The sequence below is a fragment of the Anomaloglossus baeobatrachus genome, chromosome 2 (genome assembly GCF_048569485.1).
Source record: "Anomaloglossus baeobatrachus isolate aAnoBae1 chromosome 2, aAnoBae1.hap1, whole genome shotgun sequence".
NCBI lineage: Eukaryota > Metazoa > Chordata > Amphibia > Anura > Aromobatidae > Anomaloglossus > Anomaloglossus baeobatrachus.
Genome location: NC_134354.1, coordinates 327,958,942 through 327,983,557, shown reverse-complemented (window position 1 = coordinate 327,983,557; position 24,616 = coordinate 327,958,942). Strand labels below are relative to the sequence as shown.

At 42.3% G+C, this 24,616-nt stretch overlaps 1 protein-coding gene across 5 annotated transcripts in view; it reads left to right on the top strand.

Annotated features, from left to right (window-relative positions):
• DHDDS (dehydrodolichyl diphosphate synthase subunit) overlaps positions 1-24,616 on the top strand; it is a 178,596-nt gene that overhangs the window by 127,658 nt on the left and 26,322 nt on the right. For 4 of the 5 annotated variants that reach the window (XM_075333894.1, XM_075333893.1, XM_075333890.1 and 1 more), the window contains 3 exons: positions 284-385; positions 584-698; positions 8,357-8,464. In XM_075333894.1, coding sequence (XP_075190009.1) covers positions 284-385; positions 584-698; positions 8,357-8,464 — 325 coding nt within the window. The remainder of the gene's footprint in view (positions 1-283; positions 386-583; positions 699-8,356; positions 8,465-24,616) is intronic. The other variant, XM_075333892.1, reaches the window with a different exon arrangement.

Here is a 24,616-nt window from a genome sequence, read left to right as displayed (position 1 = left end):
AACACACAAACAACACCGCTCTCACCCCCCGCCACACCCAGACAACACCCAGAACATTTACAGCGCACTACACAAACACTTGGCAACTACACACAACAACATCTATATATATATATATATATATATATAACAAAAATCATACATTAACTACACAATACGTAAATTCTAGAATACCAGATGCGTAGAATCGGGCCACCTTCTAGTTACTAATAATATGCTAAATACAATTTCATATATTTTATTTCAATTGACATTTTTTCCTGATTTTTTTCTTTCTTTCAAGGTGTTTTTTAAATGTTTGTTTTGCTTACACATCCCGACATGAGATCAGCAATGCAGTTCGTGAGGTAGCATGGGGAGTACAAGAAGGTCTTTTAGAACCAAGGTAATAGTTGCTCCCAATTTGTTTCCAGTTTTTCATGTGTATGTGTGTGTCTACGTTTTATTAAGGTAATTTTATAAATTAAAAACTTAATTGTAGTTGAAATAATTTATACCGTTGGATATAAAGCTACATAATTACATAAGTTTGCAGTTTCTTTTTATTTTTCTACTGTTTGACTTTGCGGTCTTTGTTTCTTAGGGATGTATCTGAGAATCTGCTGGGCCAGTGTTTGTACACTTCAAACTCCCCAGACCCTGATCTTCTTATCCGTACCTCTGGTGAAGTTCGACTCAGTGACTTTCTTCTATGGCAGGTAACAGTTCTTTTCCTAGTAACAGTAATATAGTTTTAGACTCTTTTCCAACCATATACAACATCTTATACATACCTTGGTGCCCAGACCTCCACATAGGCCTCATTTAGTTGTCTGATTAATCTAGCAGATACTTTGAACAATAGTGTTCTTTTATATCTGTATATAGTAGCGACAAAAAGTTTTTTGCATGTTTTTTTTTAAGTGATTTCTTCTGTCTGTATTGTTGTGATGCCCTTTTTTGGTGAGAAATTGAAAGTGCATGAAGTTGTCATCATGCAAGACCTTAGTTTTAACAAAAATTCTTTTGAATATAGGTATGGTCATTTAACTAAAGAAAACTGACTGCTTAAAGCTTTGCATATACTATTTATTGATCACAACATAGAGGGTAATTAATTATTTACTTAGTACTTTGTAGCATAACCTCCTGCTTTAATTACTGCACCACACCAACTGGGCATTGAAGCCACTAGGGTATTTCAAGTCCTCTTGAGGGATCTTACTCCATTCCATTTGCAAATCTGCAAACCATTTATCTCTTGCTATAAGTACATGCCCCAACTCGTCACCCTAAGTCATTCCAAAGATGCTCTATTGGGTTTAAATCAGGTGATTGGGTTGGCCATTGCAACAGGTGAACATTTTTGTTTTTAACCAATTTTGAGTAAATTGGATGTGTGTTTAGGATTATTGTCTTGCTTAAATTTCCAGCCCCTGCCTACTTTGCATTTACCATGGGGTAAAATTACATTCTCCAGTATATTTTTGTACACGGTAGTATTCATATTTCCATCAATTCTATGCAAAGGGCCAATGGCAGATGCAGAAAAGCAGAGCCAAACCATGACATTGCCACCACCATGTTTCACTGTAGATGTTTGGTACTTTGCATCATTACGTTTTCCAATTGGGCGGTATATATTATATATATTTTGGTTGCCATCACTACCAAACAGATTTAACTTTGATTCATCCGACCATAGCACCTTCAACCATTCTCTCTCTTTCCATTGGCTGTGTTCTTTGGCAAACTCAAGTTGGACCTTCCGTTTCTTTTTGCAGAGATGAAAGGCTTCTTGACTGAAACTTGTGCATTCAAGCCTACTGTTCTTGGCCGTCACACCAGTTTGGCTACTCATTTTGACCCCTTATTCTTTGTTCATTTTGTGCGAAATCGGTACAGCACTTTTATGGACGTCAGATACAGATTTTGCTTTCTTAACCCCTTAACGACCCATAACGTACTGGGTACATCATGGATCGTGTGCAGTTAATCCCCGCCCCCTGCCATGGCGATCCGCGCACATATCAGCTGATTTCAACAGCTGACATGTGTGTCTGCTAGTCGCGAGTGGAATCGCTTCCACCCACGACAATTAACCCCTTACATCTCGCTGCGAAAATCTGGCAGCGAGATGTATTTGCGCGCCGCCATTATGCTGACTTACCCCGCCCCCATCGAAAGTCACGTAACATGATCACGTGACTTCCGGTGGTTGCCATGGTAGCGCAGGGTCATATGATGACGCCTGTAGCTATCATGAGTCACTTCCTCTCAATGCCGGAATACAGCTGACATTGAAAGTAAAGCAGCATATCTGCAGAACTTAGCTCTGTAGCTGTGATCTGGAGATATGGCAGAGCGATCAGATTGCTGATCGCTATAGCCCCATAGGGGAACTAATAAAATTAAAACAAAGTTTAAAAAAAAGTTTTAAAAAAATAAAAAAAAATCCTAAAAGTTCAAATCACGCCCCCTTTCACCCCACTAAAAATTAAAGGGTTAAAATCAAGGTACACATATTTGGTATCGCCGCTTTCAGAAATGCCCGATCTATCAAAATATAAAATCAATTAATCTGATTGGAATTTTTTTGCTGCTACGCCATTTACCAAACGACAAAATTACGTTTTTTTTGTCGTTGCGCAAAATGCAATAACAGGCAATCAAAACGTAGGATCTGCGCAAAAGTGGTACAGTTAAAAACGTCAACCCGAGATGCAAAAAATAAGCCGCCACTGAGCCATAGATCCAGAAAAATGAGAACGCTACGAGTTTCGTAAAATGACGCAAAACGTGAGCCACTTTTTTTGGATAAGCTTGTGAATTTTTTTAACCCCTGAGAAACAAGTAAACCTATTCATGTTTGATGTCTACAAACTCGCACCGACCTGAGGAATCACACCCAGACATCAGTTTTACCATATAGTGAACACGGTTAATAAAATATCCCAAAAACTATTGTGCGATAACACTTTTTTTGCAATTTTTCCGCACTTGGAATTTTTTTTGCCATTTTCCAGTACACTATATGGTAAAACTTATGGTTTCATATAAAACTACATCTCGTCCCACAAACAAAAGCCCTCATATGGCAAGATTGACGGAAAAATAAAAAAGTTATGGCTCTCGGAAGAAAGAGAGGAAAAAAAAAAGCAAACGGAAAAATGCAAAATGCCTGGGGGCTGAAGGGGTTAATAATGTGATCAACTATGGAGGAAGGTTTCCGGGTTGTGCACTTCTAGGTTTCTCAGCTCTTCCATAACCTTCTTTATCTTTCTACATTATATGTAACACTTGACTCTGAGAACAATTGAATTCCATAGATACCTCTTTTTGGCTTTTGCCTGACTTCACTCTTAGAATAATACCATATTTTTCGGACCATAAGACGCACTTTTTTTCCCCCAAATGTTGGGGGAAAGTGGGGGGTGCGTCTTATGGTCTAAATGTAGGGCATGGCTGTGGGGAATGAGGGTGCTGCGGTGGTGCGGGTCATCGGGGGCACGAGCAGGCAGCAGCAGCGCCTGTCGTGACCATGTGGACCCGCTCATTTAATATGCACGCCCATCCTCCCGCCCATCTCTCAGCGCTGAAGCAGGAGTAGACAGGTGGGTGGTATGATGGGCGGGTGGATGGGCGAGGGATAAACAGCCGGCCATGATCACCCCTGGCAACTACAGCCTGGAGTGATCATCGGCGGCTGTATTCACTGCCCCCCGTGCATCATCATCAGCGCGGGGTGCAGTGAATCAGTACACTCACCTGGCACCGTTCCCCTGCAGCACCGCGATCTCCTCCTGGCTGCCGGCGGCCGCTGAGTGGACCCATCCCCGTTCTCCTGCAGCATCGCTCCTCCTCCCGTCTGTGTCAGCGGCAGCACCGCTGAGTGGAGCCGTCCCCGTTCTCCTGCAGCATTATGATGTCCTCCTGTGCCAGCGGCGGCCGCTGAGACTAGCGGCGCACACAGCTATGACGTCGGACATCGCAATGCGCCAGGAGAACGGGGACGGCTCCACTCAGCGGCGCTGCCACTGACACAGACTGGAGGAGGAGCGATGCTGCAGGGAGTGAGGTAAGGTGAGTATGAATGTTTATTGTTTATGTGCCACAGGATGCGGGCCGTATACCAGGATGGGGGTATAATATGAGCAGGATGGGGGTATAATATGAGCAGGATGGGGGTATAATATAAGCAGGATGGGGGTATAATATGAGCAGGATGGGGGTATAATATGAGCAGGATGGGGGTATAATATGAGCAGGATGGGGGTATAATATGAGCAGGATGGGGGTATAATATGAGCAGGATGGGGGTATAATATGAGCAGGATGGGGGTATAATATAAGCAGGATGGGGGTATAATATGAGCAGGATGGGGGTATAATATGAGCAGGATGGGGGTATAATATGAGCAGGATGGGGGTATACTATGAACAGGATGGGGGTATATTATGAGCAGGATGGGGGTATATGAGCAGGATGGGGGTATATGAGCAAGATGGGGGTATAGGAGCAAGATGGGGGTTTATGAGCAGGATGGGGTATATGAGCAGAATGTGGGTATATGAGCAGGATGGGGGGTATGTAGCAGGATGGGGGTATGTAGCAGGGCTGTGGAGTCGGAGTCGGAGTCGTGGAGTCGGAGTCGGAGTCGGAGCTCATTTTGGTGGAGTCGGAGTCGGAGTCGGTATAAAATGCACCGACTCCGACTCCTAAAATATATAATAAATTGGGGACAGGAGTGCAATGCAGAATGTGCTGAATATTTTACTAAATAACAACATTTAGTATAATGCTTATATTTAAGTGAAAAATTTATTGTAGTACAATGTGAACATCAGACATTTAATTGTTTTTATGATACAATAATCAAGATATTTGGATAGAACATAAAATATTTATTGGAATACAACTTTAGAACACAAAAAAACTAATAAATTGTAAATATGTAATATATATAATATATATATATATATATATATATATATATACAGTGTATATACACACACACAAGATATATATGTAATCTACTGTATATTACATAGTGTATTACATATTTACAATTTATTACAGTTTTTTGTGTTCTAAAGTTGTATTCCAATAAATATATTTTATGTTCTATCCAAATATCTTGATTATTGTATCATAAAAATTATTAAATGTCTGATGTTCACATACACATATTCATGTACTACAATAAATTTTTCACCTAACTATAAGCAATATATGTAGGAGTCGGAGTCGGAGCCGGAGTCGGAGTCGGAGCCGGAGTCGGAGTCGGTGCAAGAGAATTTGAGGAGTCGGAGTCGGAGTCGAAGGTTTGGCTTACCGACTCCACAGCCCTGGTATGTAGCAGGTTGGGGGTATATAGCAGGATGGGGTTATATAGCAGGATGGGGCCATATGCCAGGATGGGTTACCGTATACAGCAGGATGGGGCCATATGCCAGGATGGGGTATATAGCAGGATGAGGGACATATACTGTATATACAAGACAGGAGGATCATTACCAGGCTGGGGTACCTTAGAGAATTTGGAGACATTACCCCCATAACAGTGTCAGCAGCAGATCCTCGCCCCATAAGTGTGTCTTGACTCCCATTTTTTGCTTAAAATTTTATTTTCCTGCTCTAAAACCAGGGTGCGTCTTATGGTCCGGTGCGTCTTATAGTCCGAAAAATACGGTAAGCTTCCTGACGTCTAGTGATAACTTTGGCTTTGTATTTGCCATGTTTTATCCAGAAAACACATAAAAAAACTTTAAAATTTTAGGCAAAATTAGACTACCCATGACAAAATATGCAAAACATTTGGCCCAGCAAATATGGAAAACTAACACCTAAAGGGATAAAACAATGTCAAACAATTTTCATCCTTAGAGCTGACAACCATTTGCTTATGGTTTTACTAAAATCACTAGGAAAATGGCATCACAGCAACAACAGAAGTAATCACACTTTTTAAAAAAAAAAAAATGCTAAACTTTTGGTCATTACTGTATTTGCAATTGTCAAACCTTTAACTAAGTTGGCCATCTTAGCAATTATTTTGCAGTTAAATACATGTATTTTGGCTAAAAATCATTTTTGCAATTGGGTGTTGGTGCAAATTTTCCACTTTTTTGCTTTTACAGGCTCCTTGTTTCACTGCAAATTTAATTTTATTGTAGTCTGTGGACATAAATCAGCAGAGGAGCTCAGAAAAAGACAGTTTCATAGTACATAGTTACTTAGTTTGAAAAAAGCCCTAGGTCCATCTAGTTCAACCTTCGTCCACCAGTTCTACATTTGGTCACTAAGTCATTTATAACCAACAATGTTGTGTGTACTGAGGAAATCATCCAGCCCTTTTTTAAAAGCTGTTATAGTATCTGCCATTACTACCTCTTGTGGTAGGGCATTCCACAGTCTGACTGCTCTAACTGTAAAGAACCCTTTCCTATTTAGCTGCCGGTATCACTTTTCTTCCACTCGCAGTGAGTGCCCCCTGGTCCTTAGTATTGTCTTTGGAAGAAATAAGTCATGTGCCAGTCCTTTATATTGACCACACATGTATTTATACAAATAAATGAGATCTCCTCTGAGACGTCTTTTTTCTAAGCTAAACATATCTAACTTTTTCAACCTGTCATCATATGGGAGACCTTTCATTGTAGTAGTCTAGTTAGCCGCCTTTAAACTGACTCTGAATGTCCTTTTTTAAAATGTGGAGCTCAAAATTGGATCCCATATTCCAGATGTGGCCTCACACGTGATTTATAGAGGGGTAACAATATGTTGGGATCCCGATATCTAATCTCTTTTTATACACCCTAGAATCTTGTTTGCTTTAGCAGCTGCTGCCTGACATTGAGTGCTGCTGCTCAGCTTATTTGTAATGAGAATACCCAAGTCCTTCTGTTCTGTAGTCCCGAGTTTACTTCCATTTAATGTATACGCAGTTATAGGATTACTCCATCCTAGGTGCATTACTTTACATTTATCAACATTAAATTGTCATCAATCTTCAAACAGAAAAACAGAAGCAGATAAGCTTACAATTTTTTTTTAATTTTACTGCTGGATTTTCTTCTATTGATTTATCTTTTGTCTTTTTCTGAGCTACACTCAGCTGATTAATGTCCACAGACTACAGTAACGTTGAATTTGCTGGGAAACAAAGAGCCTTTAAAAGCAAAATTGTGCAAATTTTGTAAAGAAATCCAATTGCAAATATGATTTTTAGCCCAAAATAGATGTATTTGAGTAAAGAAAAATAAAAGTTATCCCCCAAAGGTGGGCAACAACTTTAGGCTATGTGCACACGAGTGCATTTTTCATTCGTTTATGCAGCGCTTTAAACTGCAGCGTAAACGCTTGTGTTCTGCGTCCCCAGCAAAGTCTATGAGAATTTAGGAATTTCCATGTGCACGTTGCGTTTTAAAACGTAGCGTTTGGCATGCCAAATATTTTGACAGAAATGCTGCATTCTAAAAAGCAACATGTCACTTCTTTTGTGCTTTTTGGATGCTTTTTACACTCTGTCTGTGGGAGAGAAAGCATCCAGAGCGCATGAATTCTGCATTCATTCCGCATTCAAAATGCATCCAAAACGCAGTGTTTGTGGCTGTGTTTTGAAACGCACATGCAGTGACAAAACGCTGCAGAATATTTGTTACGGCAGAACGCACACAGCCTTAGTGCTGTCACTGTTGTAGCCAGTATTGGTTTTATTTAGAGAACCTATTAGGTCTCTCATTGCTTTTAAACTGCTCCATTACTCTTTAGACACTAATTGCAGCATTCCAGTAATGAGTGTGATGTTAAATGAATATGCACATAATTCTGCAAAATGAATGTATATGATGCTGCTCACCAAATTATCCTAGACTAATCCAATGAGGCATTTACTCACAGCCACTAGTTCAAACTCCATAGTTTGCAGCCATGCCACCCTAGGTGAGTTTGTTTTTTCTACCTGGGACGATGTAGAAGACATGGTCAGTGGAGAGAATTCCACCCACAGTTGTTGAGGGTGTGACTCTAAATTGCATCCAAAGACTCCTATCTGTACAGCAGAAGTTGGGTCTAAACTTCCAGTGACCTTCTGCGCAGATCTTTAGATGGAAGGTTTTGGTCATATAACCCACCTCATCACTACCTATGTTGGAGCACCGCACTGCGATGGGGTGCCTGTGTTGAAACGAGGATACTAGCACTACTGTGGTAATCCTATTGTTTTCCTAGGCATTTGTAAAAAATTTTAGAAATTGGCCAGTCTCTTTAGTTATATACCAGAAATTCAACAGCACGACAGTTACACCACACAGAAAAATTAAATGAATTGAATTCAAAGTGAAATAAGATTTATCTCCTTTATTCCACATTTAGACTTCACATGCCTGCTTGGTGTTTCAGTCAGTCTTGTGGCCAGAGTACACCTTCTGGAATTTATGTGAGGCTGTTCTGCGATATCAGTATAACTACAGTGTAATTCAGGTCAGTAAATTCTCTATTGCTTATATATATATAATATAAATATATAAATATAATTTAATTTGTTAGGTTTATTTCAATAAAATATAACCTTAACCAGGTTTTCAATGTAAGAATTTTTCTGACTATTCAAAATAAAATACGCTTGAGTTATGCTTGTTTTCACACTGGCCACATTGCTGAGTTTCTATTTTACAGCTTTATTGTAATACACTAACAAGCAAGGCGGCATTTACAGAGAGAGGATGAGGAGAGGATGCTTATGCCATCTCTGAAGACTATACTTGTCTAACATTTTTCAGTCAGCCTGCTTCAATTCACTTCAACAGTCAGGACTACCCTTTTTATTTAACGCCTTCCCTATATTTGTCATACCGGTATTTCATATCGTGCGTGTGTTTCCCGCAAATGGCTGTACCGTTGCGTCATGATGTGAGCGAAATACACTCCTTCTATGCCATTGGAACTCCAAGTTTATAAGATCTGTTTTACAAGCACTTGGGAATCAATACAGCACACACAATCTGTGTTGTACTGAAAGTGTCTGTCTTTATTACATCATGTGATCAGTTTATATACTACCTCAAACGAAGTAACTATGCACCAATAAGAGCCACTTGGGTATGTGTAGAAATGTGAAACTTCCACACTCATCAGTGTTAACTAGGCCCTATGACATCATTCATAAGACAAGATGGTTTCTGTAAGAACAAATTAGCTTGTATTCTCTCACAATGGCGATTGTGTGGGCAAAGGAGCTATGCTCACAGAATCAGCGCCCAGAGCATGGTTTAAGTGATAGCAGAGCTGTGGCTGTCACAGCCAGGCATGGTGTCCACATTACTCCTGCTTATTAACCCTGTAAATGCGACCATCAATAGCAGTTACTGCATTTAAGAGTCCAAGAGCGGGATAGTGCTCTCTCACACCTGATTGGCACCTCTCAATGTAATCGCGGTATACTGATCTCTATTATGGCAACCTGAAGTCAAGTAACTACCTCCAGGTCTTCGAGCTTCGGATGGTCTAAAAGGTGTTCTGTCATTGTCACACTGACAGGTGTAATGTATTGTAATGCATGTGTAATGTATTGTAATGCATGTGCATTGCAATCCATTACAGCATTGATCAGACTAATGAAAGTCAACCCCTTAACGACCCATGACGTACTGGGTACGTCATGGATCGTGTGCAGTTAATCCCCACCCCCTGCCGTGGGCAGGTTGCGGCAATCCACACACATATCAGCTGTTTTCAACAGCTGACATGTGTGCCTGCTAATCGCAAGTGGAATCGCTTCCACCCGCGACTATTAACCCCTTGCAGCGAGATGTATATGCGCGCCGCCATTACAGTGACTTACCCCGCCCCCATTTGAAGTCACGTGACATGATCACGTGACTTTCGGTGGTTGCCATGGTAGCACAGGGTCAAGTGATGACGCCTGTAGCTAACATGAGTCACTTCCTTTCAATGCCGGAATACTGCCGACATTGAAAGTAAAGCACCATATCTGCAGTTCCCAGCTCTGTAGCTGTGATCTGGAGATATGGCAGAGCGATCAGATTGCTGATCACTATAGCCCCTAGGGGGACTAGTAAAATAAAAAAAAAGTTAAAAAAAAGATAAGAAAAATTAAAAAAAAAAATAAAAAAACCTAAAAGTTCAAATCACCCCCCTATCACCCCATTGAAATTTAAAGGGTTAAAAAAATAAATAAATAAATATAAATATATATATATAATATTACACACACATATTTGGTATCGCCGCGTTCAGAAATGCCCGATCTATCAAAATATAAAATCAATTAATCTGATTAGTAAACGGCGTAGCGGCAAAAAGATTCCAAATGCCAAAATTACGTTTTTTGTTCGCCGCAAATTTTGCACAAAATGCAATAACAAGCTATAAAAACGTAGCATCTGTACAAAAATGGTACAGTTAAAATTGTCACCTCGAGACGCAAAAAATAAGCAGTCACTGAGCCATAGATCCAGAAAAATGAGAACGCTACGGGTTTCGGAAAATGGCGCAAAACGTGCTCCACTTTTTTTGGACAAGCTTGGGAATTTTTTTTAACCCCTTAAATACAAGTAAACCTGTTCATGTTTGGAGTCTACAAACTCGAACCGACCTCAGGCATCACACCAACACATCAGTTTTACTATATAGTGAGCACTGTGAATAAAATATTCCAAAACCTTTTGTGCAAACACACTTTTTGTTTTTTTTTGGGGTTTTTTGCAATTTTTCCGCACTTGGAATTTTTTTGCCGTTTTCTAGTACACTATATGGTAAAACTTATGGTTTCATTTAAAAGTGCAACTTGTCCCGCAAAATACTAGTCCTTATATGGCAAGATTGACGGAAAAATCAAAAAGTTACGGCTCTCGGAAGAAGGGGAGCAAAAAAAAAAAAAACAAACGGAAAAAAACGGAAAATGTCCGGGGGCTGAAGGGGTTAAAGAAGTTGTCCAACATAAGCTCCAAAAAAAATTTTAAGCTAATCTATGCTGTATTGTCATCTAAAACACCCCTGCATTTTTTTTTTTTTTTTGTTTCTAACTTTTGCTTTTCTTGAATTATCACTTTATTCTCTGCACCAACTTTATTTACCTGCAGCTCAAGCAAACATGACTTTTTCCTGTCCTTGGTTGCCAAACCTCACAGTCAGATCTGGCACCGCCCGGCCTCACTGTCCAGCCCCTCCCTCTGCCCGCTCTCTGCATACTCATTGGCTGTCAGTATTCTGCTCAGCACTAATCGTTCCAGCATTGGAAATACAGAGCAGTGATCCTACCTCTCATCTGTGACAGCACAATCACCTCACATCACATCCACGATGGTGACAGAGTTGTTATATGTTCCTCACCCCTTAAACCAGAGGTCTCAAACACGTGGCCCCTCAGGCTGCTTCGTGAGGCTCCCAGGCTCGTGCCCCTCTTGATTATCGGTGCAGGGGCAGTATCCACTGTCTGCATTTTATGTCAGATGAATGTTTTGCCAGCGCTGCACGCTCAGTCAAGCGCTCTGTGCACAACTCCAATGGAAACTGCCTGACCTCAGCTGCTTACCTCTGATTGGCTAACGGCTACGGCTGCATTGGAAACGTGCACAGAGAGCTTGACTCTGCCCGCACAGCGCCGGCAAAACAATCATCTGACATAAATCGCTGACAGGGGCTGCGGCTCCTGCACTTGCCGTGATACTCAACGGGGGCACGGGCCTTCAGACAGCAAGAAGCAGAGATGAGGCAGCCGAGGGAACACGGGACAGGTGAGAAGAATGGTGTTTTTTGGGGTTTTTTGTGTGTATGTGAAGGCCGGCACATTAACCCCTTTGCAACCTATGATGTACTGGGTACGTCATGGCTCCCTGGTACTTAAGGACCCATGACGTATCCAGTACGTCATGGCGAAAACGCGGCCCCGGAGCCCCCGTGGCTGCGATGGCTTTGCAAATACCTTAGATTCGGGGAGGAGGGGACCTCTGCCTGACTTCAGGAGGGCTGGTGTCTCCTTCCCGGACCTACGGAGGCTGTGATTGACTGAGCGGTGTTCGTCAGCCAATCACAGCCACTGTATTCTTTCAGCCATTGAAAATAGTTGAAACATTAAAATCCAGCTATGATCAGTGCAGCTATAGCACTGATCATTGGCTGGAGCTTGGTGACCTCTGTTTCACCCGCCCCCAGCTCTATTTGGAGAGGCCGGACTTCTGACTCTCCAATCACTGTGAATCTGGGGCCGGAGACCACTCCCCTCAGCTTCACCCCGGCGTCTGTGGAAGCTGAGGAGAGCGATCAGTAAGTTATAGCGCCACTGCCCCCTTTCAGCCGCCGCCACATTACTATAGGATGGGGACAAGGTGGGCACATTACTATAGAATAGGGACAAGGTGGGCACATTACTATAGGATAGGGACAAGGTGGGCACATTACTATAGGATAGGGACAAGGTGGGCACATGACTATTGGATGGGGACAAGGCTGGGGATATTACTAAAGGATGGGAACAATACTATTGGACGGGGACATTACTATAGAATGGGGACAAGGCTGGGGACATTACTATAGGATGAGGACAAGGTGGGCATATTACTATAGGATGGGGACAAGATTGGCACATTATTATAGGATGGGGACTAGGATGGGCACAGTACTACAGGATAGGGACATTACTGCAAGGGGACAAGAATGGGAAACATTACTATAGGATACGGCTAAGGCTGGGGACATTACTATAGGATAGGGAAAAGATGGGCACATTACTATAGGATAGGGACAGGGTGGGCACATAACTATAGGATGGGGACAATACTGGAGACTACTAAAGGATGGGCACAATACTATTGGATGGGTACATTACTATAGAATGGGGACAAGGCTGGGGACATTACTATAGGATGGGGACAAGGTGGGCACATTACTATGGGATGGGGACATTACTATAGAATGGGGACAAGGTGGGCATGTTACTGTAGGATGGGGACAAGGTTGGCACATTACTATAGGATGGGGACTAGGATGGGCACAGTACTACAGGATAGGGATATTACTACAAGGGGACAAGGATGGGAAACATTACTATAGGATAGGGATAAGGCTGGGGACATTACTATAGGATAGGGACATTACTGTAGGATGGGGACAAGGATGGGCACATTACTATTGGATGGGGACGTTGCTACAGGATAGGGCCAAGGCTGGGGACATTACTATAGGATGTGGACAAGGTGGGCACATTACTATATGATGGGGACATTACTGTAGGATGGGCACATTACTATAGAATGGGGCAACTATATGATGGGGACAGTACTACAGGATAGGGAGATTGCTACAAGGGGACAAGGATGGGGAACATTGCTATAAGATGGGGACAAGGATGAACACATTACTACAGGATGGGCACATTATAAGATGGGGACAAGGATGGGGCACATTACTATAGGATGGTGACAAGGATGAGCACATTACTGTAGGATGGGGACTAGGATGGGGCACAATACTACTGTAGGATGGGGACTAGGATAGGGCACAATATTACAAGGGGACAAGGATGGGCACATTACAACAAGATGGGGAACATTACTAAAAGATGATGCCCAAAATTTCTATATAGTGCTAATTGTAACACTATTAGTTACAAGAAAGGGATCAAATGTAAAAAAAAACAAACCTCAAAATAAGGCATGACATTTTCTTACCGTCAGTTTTTTTTATATATGTATGTATATATATATATGTATGTGTGTGTGTGTGTGTGTGTGTGTGTATATATATATATGTATGTATGTATGTATATATAATATAAACAAAGAATGTGCACATTTGTTATAATGAACAAGTGAAAAATGTTCAAAATCAGTGATCCAAAGGTGTGTAAAAAAAAAAAAAAATATATGGTACCAATAAAAATGTCACTTTGTCCTGCAAAGAATGCGGCCCCCCAAATTATTTTTGTTTCCTCTGTGCGGCCCATACACCCAGCCAAGTTTGACACCCTTGCCTTAAGCCTTGTACCCACAGGGTCTTTTTTAGCGTTTTTTTAATCAATAAAAGCAAGAAACAATCATCCCAGCAAAGTCTATGACAGTCATGGTGAACCTTTTACAGGCCATGTGTAGTTATGTCCCCTTCCTGGGCCACTTCTTGGTAAACATGTCCCCTGATATATATTGTCATCCTGATATATATTTCCTTGATTCTGGTATATTTGTCCCCATCATGGCCCCATCCTGGTAAATATACCTCATCCTGGTAAATGTCCTCCATCCTGGTAAATGTACCTTATTCTGGCATGTTCCCCCATGCTGGCAAATGTACCCCATCCTGACATATTGCCCATCCTTGTAAATGTTCCCCCATCCCGGCATGTACCCCATTACTGGTAAATGTCCTCCATCCTGGTAAATGTTCCCAATCCTGGTTAATTTACCTCCTTCCTGGTAAATGTTCCCCCATCCAGGTAAATGTCCCCCTTCCTAGCATGTACCCCTTCCTGGTAAATGTTCCCCTTCCTGGTAAATGTTCCCCTTCCTGGTAAATGTTCCCCTGCCTGGTAAATGTACCCTATCGTGGCATGTTTCCTCCATCCTGACATGTATGTTTCCTCCATCCTGGCATGTATGTTTCCTCCATCCTGGCATGTATGTTTCCTCCATCCTGGCATGCATGTTTCCTCCATCCTGGCATGCATGTTTCCTCCATCCTGGCATGCATGTTTCCTCCATCCTGGCATGCATGTTTCCGCCATCCTGGCATGCATGTTTCCTCCATCCTGGCATGCATGTTTCCTCCATCCTGGCATGCATGTTTCCTCCATCCTGGCATGCATGTTTCATCCATCCTGGCATGCATGTTTCCTCCATCCTGGCATGCATGTTTCCTCCGCCTGGCATGCATGTTTCCTCCATCCTGGCATGCACGTTTCCTCCATCCTGGCATGCACGTTTCCTCCATCCTGGCATGCATGTTTCCTTCATCCTGGCATGCATTGTTCCCCATCCTGGCATGCATGTTTCCCCCATGCTGGCTGGCATGCATGTTTCCCCCATGCTGGCTGGCATGCATGTTTCCCCCATGCTGGCTGGCATGCATGTTTCCCCCATGCTGGCTGGCATGCATGTTTCCCCCATGCTGGCTGGCATGCATGTTTCCCCCATGCTGGCTGGCATGCATGTTTCCCCCATGCTGGCTGGCATGCATGTTTCTCCCATCCTGGCATGCATGTTTCCCCCATCCTGGCATGCATGTTTCCCCCATCCTGGCATGCATGTTTCCCCCATCCTGGCATGCATGTTTCCCCCATCCTGGCATGCATGTTTCCCCATCCTGGCATGCATGTCCCCCCCCCCCCATGCTGGCATGTGTGTTCCTCCCCCCCCCATGCTGGTGTTGTAGCTGTTCTGTTTTGTCACAAGTCAGCTTATGGGATCACCAGTGAGGTCCTCTGAATTAGGCCTCTTCAGACCTAATCAAGATCGAGCGCTCAGAGAAAAAGACCTGCATTCATGTGAGCATGATCAATTTTTTGTTTATTCAGCTAAGGTACAGTTTATTTATACCATTTACAGATCAATGTGATATTGCAAAAAAGGCTTCTAGCTGGACTTTACAAGTTTCTCGTATGACCTTTAAGTTTTAGCAAAACAAAAATGTAGAGTCATGCATATGAGATAAGAAGAAGATAAGAAGAACATTTAGAGACAATAATAATCCTTGAGCTTGTCTCTAAATCCGAAGGCTCCATGATTATTATGAACTACCACCAGATATACTTACTAAATTTCAATAAAATATCTTTAATAAAGAAATAGAGAAACTATTAACCCTTCTATATCACTGGCATGTGCGTTCCCCCACCCCATGCTGGCATACAGTTAGGTCCAGAAATATTTGGACAGTGACACAATTTTCGCGAGTTGGGCTCTGCATGCCACCACATTGGATTTGAAATGAAACCTCTACAACAGAATTCAAGTGCAGATTGTAACGTTTAATTTGAAGGTTTGAACAAAAATATCTGATAGAAATTGTAGGAATTGTACACATTTCTTTACAAACACTCCACATTTTAGGAGGTCAAAAGTAATTGGACAAATAAACCAAACCCAAACAAAATATTTTTAATTTCAATATTTTGTTGCGAATCCTTTGGAGGCAATCACTGCCTTAAGTCTGGAACCCATGGACATCACCAAACGCTGGGTTTCCTCCTTCTTAATGCTTTGCCAGGCCTTTACAGCCACAGCCTTCAGGTCTTGCTTGTTTGTGGGTCTTTCCGTCTTAAGTCTGGATTTGAGCAAGTGAAATGCATGCTCAATTGGGTTAAGATCTGGTGATTGACTTGGCCATTGCAGAATGTTCCACTTTTTTGCACTCATGAACTCCTGGGTAGCTTTGGCTGTATGTTTGGGGTCATTGTCCATCTGTACTATGAAGCGCCGTCCGATCAACTTTGCGGCATTTGGCTGAATCTGGGTTGAAAGTATATCCCGGTACACTTCAGAATTCATCCGGCTACTCTTGTCTGCTTTTTTGTCATCAATAAACACAAGTGACCCAGTGCCATTGAAAGCCATGCATGCCCATGCCATCACGTTGCCTCCACCATGTTTTACAGAGGATGTGGTGTGCCTTGGGTCATGTGCCGTTCCCTTTCTTCTCCAAACTTTTTTCTTCCCATCATTCTGGTACAGGTTGATCTTTGTCTCATCTGTCCATAGAATACTTTTCCAGAACTGAGCTGGCTTCATGAGGTGTTTTTCAGCAAATTTAACTCTGGCCTGTCTATTTTTGGAATTGATGAATGGTTTGCATCTAGATGTGAACCCTTTGTATTTATTTTCATGGAGTCTTCTCTTTACTGTTGACTTAGAGACAGATACACCTACTTCACTGAGAGTGTTCTGGACTTCAGTTGATGTTGTGAACGGGTTCTTCTTCACCAAAGAAAGTATGCGGCGATCATCCACCACTGTTGTCATCCGTGGACGCCCAGGCCTTTTTGAGTTCCCAAGCTCACCAGTCAATTCCTTTTTTCTCAGAATGTACCCGACTGTTGATTTTGCTACTCCAAGCATGTCTGCTATCTCTCTGATGGATTTTTTTCTTTTTTTTCAGCCTCAGGATGTTCTGCTTCACCTCAATTGAGAGTTCCTTACCCGCATGTTGTCTGGTCACAGCAACAGCTCCCAAATGCAAAACCACACACCTGTAATCAACCCCAGACCTTTTAACTACTTCATTGATTACAGGTTAACGAGGGAGACGCCTTCAGAGTTAATTGCAGCCCTTAGAGTCCCTTGTCCAATTACTTTTGGTCCCTTGAAAAAGAGGAGGCTATGCATTACAGAGCTATGATTCCTAAACCCTTTCTCCGATTTGGATGTGAAAACTCTCATATTGCAGCTGGGAGTGTGCACTTTCAGCCCATATTATATATATAATTGTATTTCTGAACATGTTTTTGTAAACAGCTAAAATAACAAAACTTGTGTCACTGTCCAAATATTTCTGGACCTAACTGTATGTTTCTCCCCCCCACCTCACGCTGGCATGTGCGTTCCCCCATCACACGCTGGCATGTGCGTTCCCCAACCCCAACCCCACGCTGGCATGTGCGTTCCCCCACCCCACGCTGGCATGTGCATTCCCCCACCCCAAGCTGGCATGTACGTTCCCCCACCCCCACCCCACGCTGGCATGTACGTTCCCCCACCCCACTCTGGCATGTGCGTTTCCCCCCCCCAACACTGGCGCTGGACTCCCCACCTTGGCACAGCCGCACACGAGTTATTAAACAAAAAAAAACACACACGACTCACCTTGCTGCACCCGCTCCCCTGCTGCGCGCCGCTGGGTCCTCAGTTCCCACGCGGCCAGAAGACGTCATTACGCCGGCGCCGGTCACTGACACTCCTCCGTCTCCTAGGCAACACACCTGCGGCCTGGGAGAGGAGGAGTGTCAGAGCGAGGAGAAATGTCTACTTCGCTCCAACACAGATTTGATCTGCCGGCGTGACTGCACCAGCAGATCGAACCGGCAGGATCAGGCGACAGCACGCGTGCCAGCAGAATGGGCTCTGCGTGCCCCTGGTGGCACGCGTGCCATAGGTTCGCCATCACTGGTCTATGAGAATAGTGACTTGCTGTGCCCACATTGCTGCTTTTTCTGTTGCTGAAAAATAGGAAACATTTAAATTGTTTTAGCGTTTTTTTCGTGCTTGTTTCCCTAAGTGACTTAAATGGAGTCAGTGAAAAATGCAGGAAAAAACGCATGTGTAAGCACATTTTCTTTTTATGTGCTTTTTGACGTCACTGGGGTTCCCTGCAATAGAGATGAGCTATCCAAAGATCGGAAAAAATCGTTCAATCTTTGGCCGGATCAGGATCAGACATCTGATCATTTACCGCACATGATCTTGCGAAAAATCGGTCAATGATCAAATGGCAAAAACCATCCTGTCCCTGCCCATCACAGCCATGACAAGTATTGTCATGGCTGTGATTGGCCACAAAAAAGGAAGCAAAAGGGTTAAAGCAGTACATACTTAGTGTACATACTTAGTGTCCCCGCAGCTGCATCGTTACTTCCGGGCCCGACAATTATATGTAATGAGTATTCACTGCTTTCCCTACCCACCAGCCTATCTGATTGGCTGTAGTCAGATTCCGCCCTCAGACAGCATCTGTTGATTGGTTGGAACCACAGACGCTGTCTCAGAGTCTATATGGTGGTATAAAATAAATAAAACAATTGGCAAAGGATCCCCCCTATTGATACCAGCACAGATAAATCCGGCTGCAGCCCCCAGCTGTGCGCATATCTTGGCTGTGTATCAAAATAAGAGGAACCACATGCAGCTTTTTTTTTTTTTAATTTATTTAAATAGATAAAAATATTCAGCTTGCGGTCTCGCCTAATTTTGATACCCAGCCATGATAAGGCCGACAGCTGTGAGCTGGTATTTTCAGACTCTGGAGCAGGGCTGTGGAGTTTGTAAGCCAAACCTGTGACTCCTACTCCTCAATTTCCCTTGCACCGACTCTGACCCCATGACTCCGACTCCTATATATATATATATCTATATATATATATATATATATATATATATATATATATATATATATATATATATATATATATATATATATATATATATATATATATATATATATATAACACTATGTAATAAACTATGTAGGTGACAAAAAAACAGTTTTCAGCAAAAACATACTACATATCACTTATGCAGTCTATGAATTTGTTCTAAGAAATAGAATTGCCTCCATCAGATCCTCCTTCTTAGATGACCTCAAATCTGACCTAATAATTTTAAGGCTAGAGAACAATCTCTCTACACTAACAAAGCTGTAACCACATGGGCAACATCTCTAACAATTTCCGGGTGTAAAGGAATGGCCTTCCACACAGTCAGTTTTGATGAACGGTTGAATTTTTCTAGCAAGTGAAAAATTTCGCTGAAATATGGTCAATCTGCTTGCTATAGGAGACAGAGTGAAATATTTTTCCTTGCGGCAACGCTTTGCCTGCAACATGTCATTCAAATACTTGTCAAAGTTAACTCCTGATCTGATGAGGATGAAGATACGGCAGCAGTAGCACTGTCAGGACCCAAGTCCTCTTGCACCTGGCAGTTCTGTAGGCCACTCATCCTAACTACTACCTCAGTCAGAGCTTGTTTTCCTTTAGTAAGCTGATGATCATCAAGCAGTATACGATGACTTGGGTCCACATAAACAGCTACCAGAAGAATTTTATTTTCCAATAGCTGTGTCTCTCCCTGTTGAAGCAGAAATTCCATCTGCGATTAAACCTCTTCTTTGGGACAGGCAAAATAGCAAGTTCTTACCCTCCCTTATGAGGGTTCGCCATATCTATAAGAAACTGTTTTAGTTCATGCAATCGCTCAATCATTAAATAAGTGCTGCCCCACCGAGTGGCTTGATCGACAATCGCCCATTTCCCAGCACGTCTCTTCAAAATGGAATTAATTTTAGGGGTTCTGGCGGCAATAACCAATTTCCTTACTTTTCCAATCAGATTTCCAGCATGTCCCTCTTGCAGACTATCTCTTATTGCCAGCTGCAGCGTGTGCACAACACAGCGCATGTGATGAATATGAAAGTGTTTTGAAGCAGCTTCAACAAGATCATCTAATTCTAAAGTATCATTTTGCTGTTCTGTTGTAATATCTGCTTGTTCCTCCGTTACATGAACAGCACTGTGGCCTTCCATCTCTAACATACTGAATCCTAAATTTTCTTCTAGCTGTTGCTCATTACTCTCATTCATCGGTTTAATTGTACTTATCATGTTTGAAGCATTGCTTTGTGAGGATCCGGTTTTGGGCTCAAAAACGGATCCTCACAAAGAATGAGCATGTCAGTTTGTGTGGCGTTTTTCTAATCTGCTTTTGCTATAGAAAAACATTATCTATGAGCTCAAAAACCTTTCAGGTGATGCGTTTTTTTAAAAAGCTGATCTGCTTTTGCAGCTGAAAAACATATCCTCAAAAAATGCAGCAAAAACACTGTGAATGTAGCCTTAGATCAGGAATAGAACAGCCATTTATAGGACATTTCATAACTTTCCCAAATTCCTATGAAAAAATATTCAGCACATTCTGCATTGAACTACTGTACCCAATTTATTATATATTTTAGGAGTTGGAGTCTGTCTATTTTATACTGACTCCGACTCCACAGCCCTGCTCTGGAAGCCTATGGTTATTAGGCCGCCCCCCCCAGGCTAAGAATAGCAACCTGCAGCTGCCCGGGATTGTTGCATCCATTTGATGTTACAAGCCCGATGTATTATCCGACTCTCCCCGATTGCCCTGGTGCGGTGGCAGTTGGGGTAATATAAGGCTATGTTCATACAGTGCATCTTAAGATGCAACGTTTTTGCCCCCAAAAAACACACCTACTGCAAAAACACATAAAAAAAGGCATGTGATTTTGACGCATTTTTAATGTGTTTTGCCTAATTAATTTTTTAAGTCAAATCTATTGACTGGAAGGGCTCAAAACGCTGGAAAAACGCAAAAAGAATTGACATGCTGCATCTTGGGTGCATCGTAAAAAAAATGCAGCCAAGATGCAACCAAAAAATGAATGCACTGTGTGGACAGAAAAATAGAAATCTCATGGACATTTCTGGGTGAAGGAAATGCATGCATTTAGGTGCATCTTTGTGACCTCAAAAACGCAGTAAAAGATGCACTGTGTGAACATAGCCTAAGAGGTTACTAACAGCTCACAGCTGTCACTAAGGTCTAGATTGCTGATGGCAGGCGTTTGACACCCCGCATCACTAATCTGTAAGTAAAAGTAAATAAACATAAACACCAGAAAAATCCTTTATTTGAAATAAAATAAAAAGAAGCACCCTATTTCACCATTTTATTAATCCCCCAAACAACGCTCCAGATCCAACGTAATCCACACGAGGTCCCATGACAATTCCAGTACTGCTACATCTGAAATTACAGCGCGCAATCATGGAACATGACCAATCGCTGTAACTGCAGGCAGAGAGTGAGTCGCGATTAGCGGTGACATCACTCAGGTTAGTGACAGTCACAGCTGGACGTTCACGTGTGTCCACAAGTAACCTGAGTGATGTCACAAGCTGAATCCTGTACATGCTGGCGGATCACAGGTGTTTCCTGCAGATCCACCGGCATGAACGTCGTCGGAGTTCCCTGCACCTAGGCCTTGCGGGCTTAATCGCGGGACTTTGCTGTAGGGAAGTCCAATCTGTGAGGCGATATGTAGTTTAGTAAGCCTGGGTCATCATGGTGATGATGCAGGGTTACTATGGCAACGATCGGGCCCCCGTGATCACTTTTCAGAGAACTGATAGTCAGGGAGAGGTAAGAGATCCCTCTCCCTGCCTTCTGACTGCTGCAATCGCACTGTTCGCAGGATTCAGGGGGTTAAATTGCCGGGAGCGGTGCGAGCACCGCTCCAAGCAGCGGGAGCTGAGTCCCGGCTGTAACATCAGCTGGAGACACAGCGGCAAGTCAATGATCAGCTGTCAGTGATCAGTGGTCAGTTGTCAAAAGGGGTTTTTCTGATGTTTAATACTGATATATGATCATGTCCTAAAATGGACACTGTACCTGTGAACACTTTCCAGGGACCCAATCGCCAGGGAGAGGCAAGAGATCCCCCTCCCTGCCTTCTGACTGTTGTGATCACACTAATCGCAGCATTCTGGGGTTAACTTGCCGGGAGCAGCGCGAGCACTGCTCCGGGCAGTGAGAGCTGAGTCCCGGCTGTAACATGAGCTGGAGACTCGGTGGCAATCGCGGGGGTACAGCGCCTGAACCCCTGAGATTGCCATGACAAAAAAAGCATGAAAAAAAGCACAAAAGCATGAAAAAAGCACATTTTTCATCAGCTTTTTTTTCCTACCAAGACATGCTTTTTTTTGTGCTGAAAAAAAATCACTGTGGGCACATAGCCTTATAGATAAATGAATACTGTATAATCAAGACTATATATAGGACCTAATGTGAGTCTATAGTAGGTAGGTGTGTGTGTGTGTGTGTGTGTGTGTGTGTGTGTGTGTATACTATACTGTGTGTGTGTGTGTGTGTATGTATATATATATATATATATATGTATATATGTATACTGTATATATATGTATACTGTGTGTATATATATATATATATATATATATATATGTATACTGTATAGATATGTGTATGTATGTCATATATATATACTGCACATGTACACTGTATATAGATAGATATATATAGATATACATGTATGTATGTATGTATATATATATATAATATAAGTCCAACAATGTAGACCAGCTCACTCCTGTGAATCACCTGGATCCTCAGCTGACCTGGTTAACTCCGTTGTGCCCGGATCAGGACGCAGGAGTCCGTCCATACAAATGTGAACAACAACAAGGCAGAGTCCAGCAATAACGTGAGCAGTCCAGGATGCTGTTAAAAAATTTCTTCCTTCTTTTTATTCATAAATTCATTAAAATATAATGAATGGTCCAAGCAATTCAGAACAGCATTATCGCAGGAAAATAGCGCAGATAGGACTACGCGTTTCAGCGGTAAAATCCGCCTTCTTCACGGTCCAGAATCTGATCTGCTTTCCAAACATAGAACCTTATATACATCTCACTCCCATCAGGGTAATTACAAACATGTGTGAGAGATTTAAAAACATGTGCTAGAAAAGCAAATCAAACATATAAGCTATCCGCATATTGATCAATATACAGCATGCATAAGAGTTATAAAAAAAGGATTCAACATTTTGGAGAAAAATACAATCAGAAAATCCAATAACCTGACCATAAAATTCTTTTTAAAGTGATACAAAAGCCTAACACAGTAGTAATAGCCAGCGGCATATAATGCAACAATGTATCAATAGTGCATAATGATATCCATACGATTGTTAACCCCTTAACGACCGCGGGCCGTAAAATTACGTCCTAAATGACATAATCTTACTGCCCGCGGTCCTCCGGCGGCAGCATGCCGCGATCGGCACACATCTCAGCTGATTTTCACAGCTGAGATGTGTGCCTGCTAGGCACGAGCAGAATCGTTATCTGCTCGTGCCGATTAACCCCTTATATGGCGCTGTCAATACATGACAGCGCCATTATAAGCGCGATCGCGGTAAAGTTTTACTTACCGCCGAAACCGGAAGTCACGTGACTCGATCACGTGACTCCCGATAGTTGTCATGGTAGCACAGGGTCATGTGATGACTCCTGTACTACACATGAATTGGTTTCACTTTCGCTGTGCCCGGGGCACAGCAAAAGAGAAAGACAGCGTATCTGCTGTTTACAGCCTTCCAGCTGTGATCAGCAGATACTGCAGAGCGATCGGAATGCTGATCGCAATAGCCCCCTAGGGGGACTAGTAAAATAAAAAAAAAAGTAAAAAAATAAGTTTTAAAAAATTAAAAAAAAAACAAAAAAAACCTAAAAGTTCAAATCACCCCCCATTCGCCCCATTGAAAATTAAAGGGTTAAAAAAATAAAAAATATACACACATTTGGTATCGCCGCGTTCAGAAACGCCCGATCTATCAAAATATAAAATCAATTAATCTGATCAGTAAACGGCGTAGCGGTAAAAAAATTCCAAACGCCAAAACGACGTTTTTTTGTCGCCACAACTTTTGCGCAAAATGCAATAAGAGGCAATCAAAACGTAGCATCTGCGCAAAAATGGTACCGTTAAAAACGTCAGCTCGAGACGCAAAAAATAAGCCGTCATTGAGCCTAAGATCCCGAAAAATGAGAACGCTACGGGTCACGGAATATGGCGTAAAACGTGCGCCACTTTTTTCGGACAAACTTCCGATTTTTTTTTAACCCCTTATATAAAAGTAAACCTATACATGTTTGGTGTCTACGAACTCGCACTGACCTGAGGCATCACACCCACACATCAGTTTTACCATATAGTGAACACAGTGAATAAAATATCTCAAAAACCATAGTGCTATCGCACTTTTTTTGCAATTTTTCAGCATTTGGAATTTTTTTACCATTTTCTAGTACACAATATGGTAAAACTGATGGTTTCATTTAAAAGTACAGCTCGTTCCGCAAAAAATGAG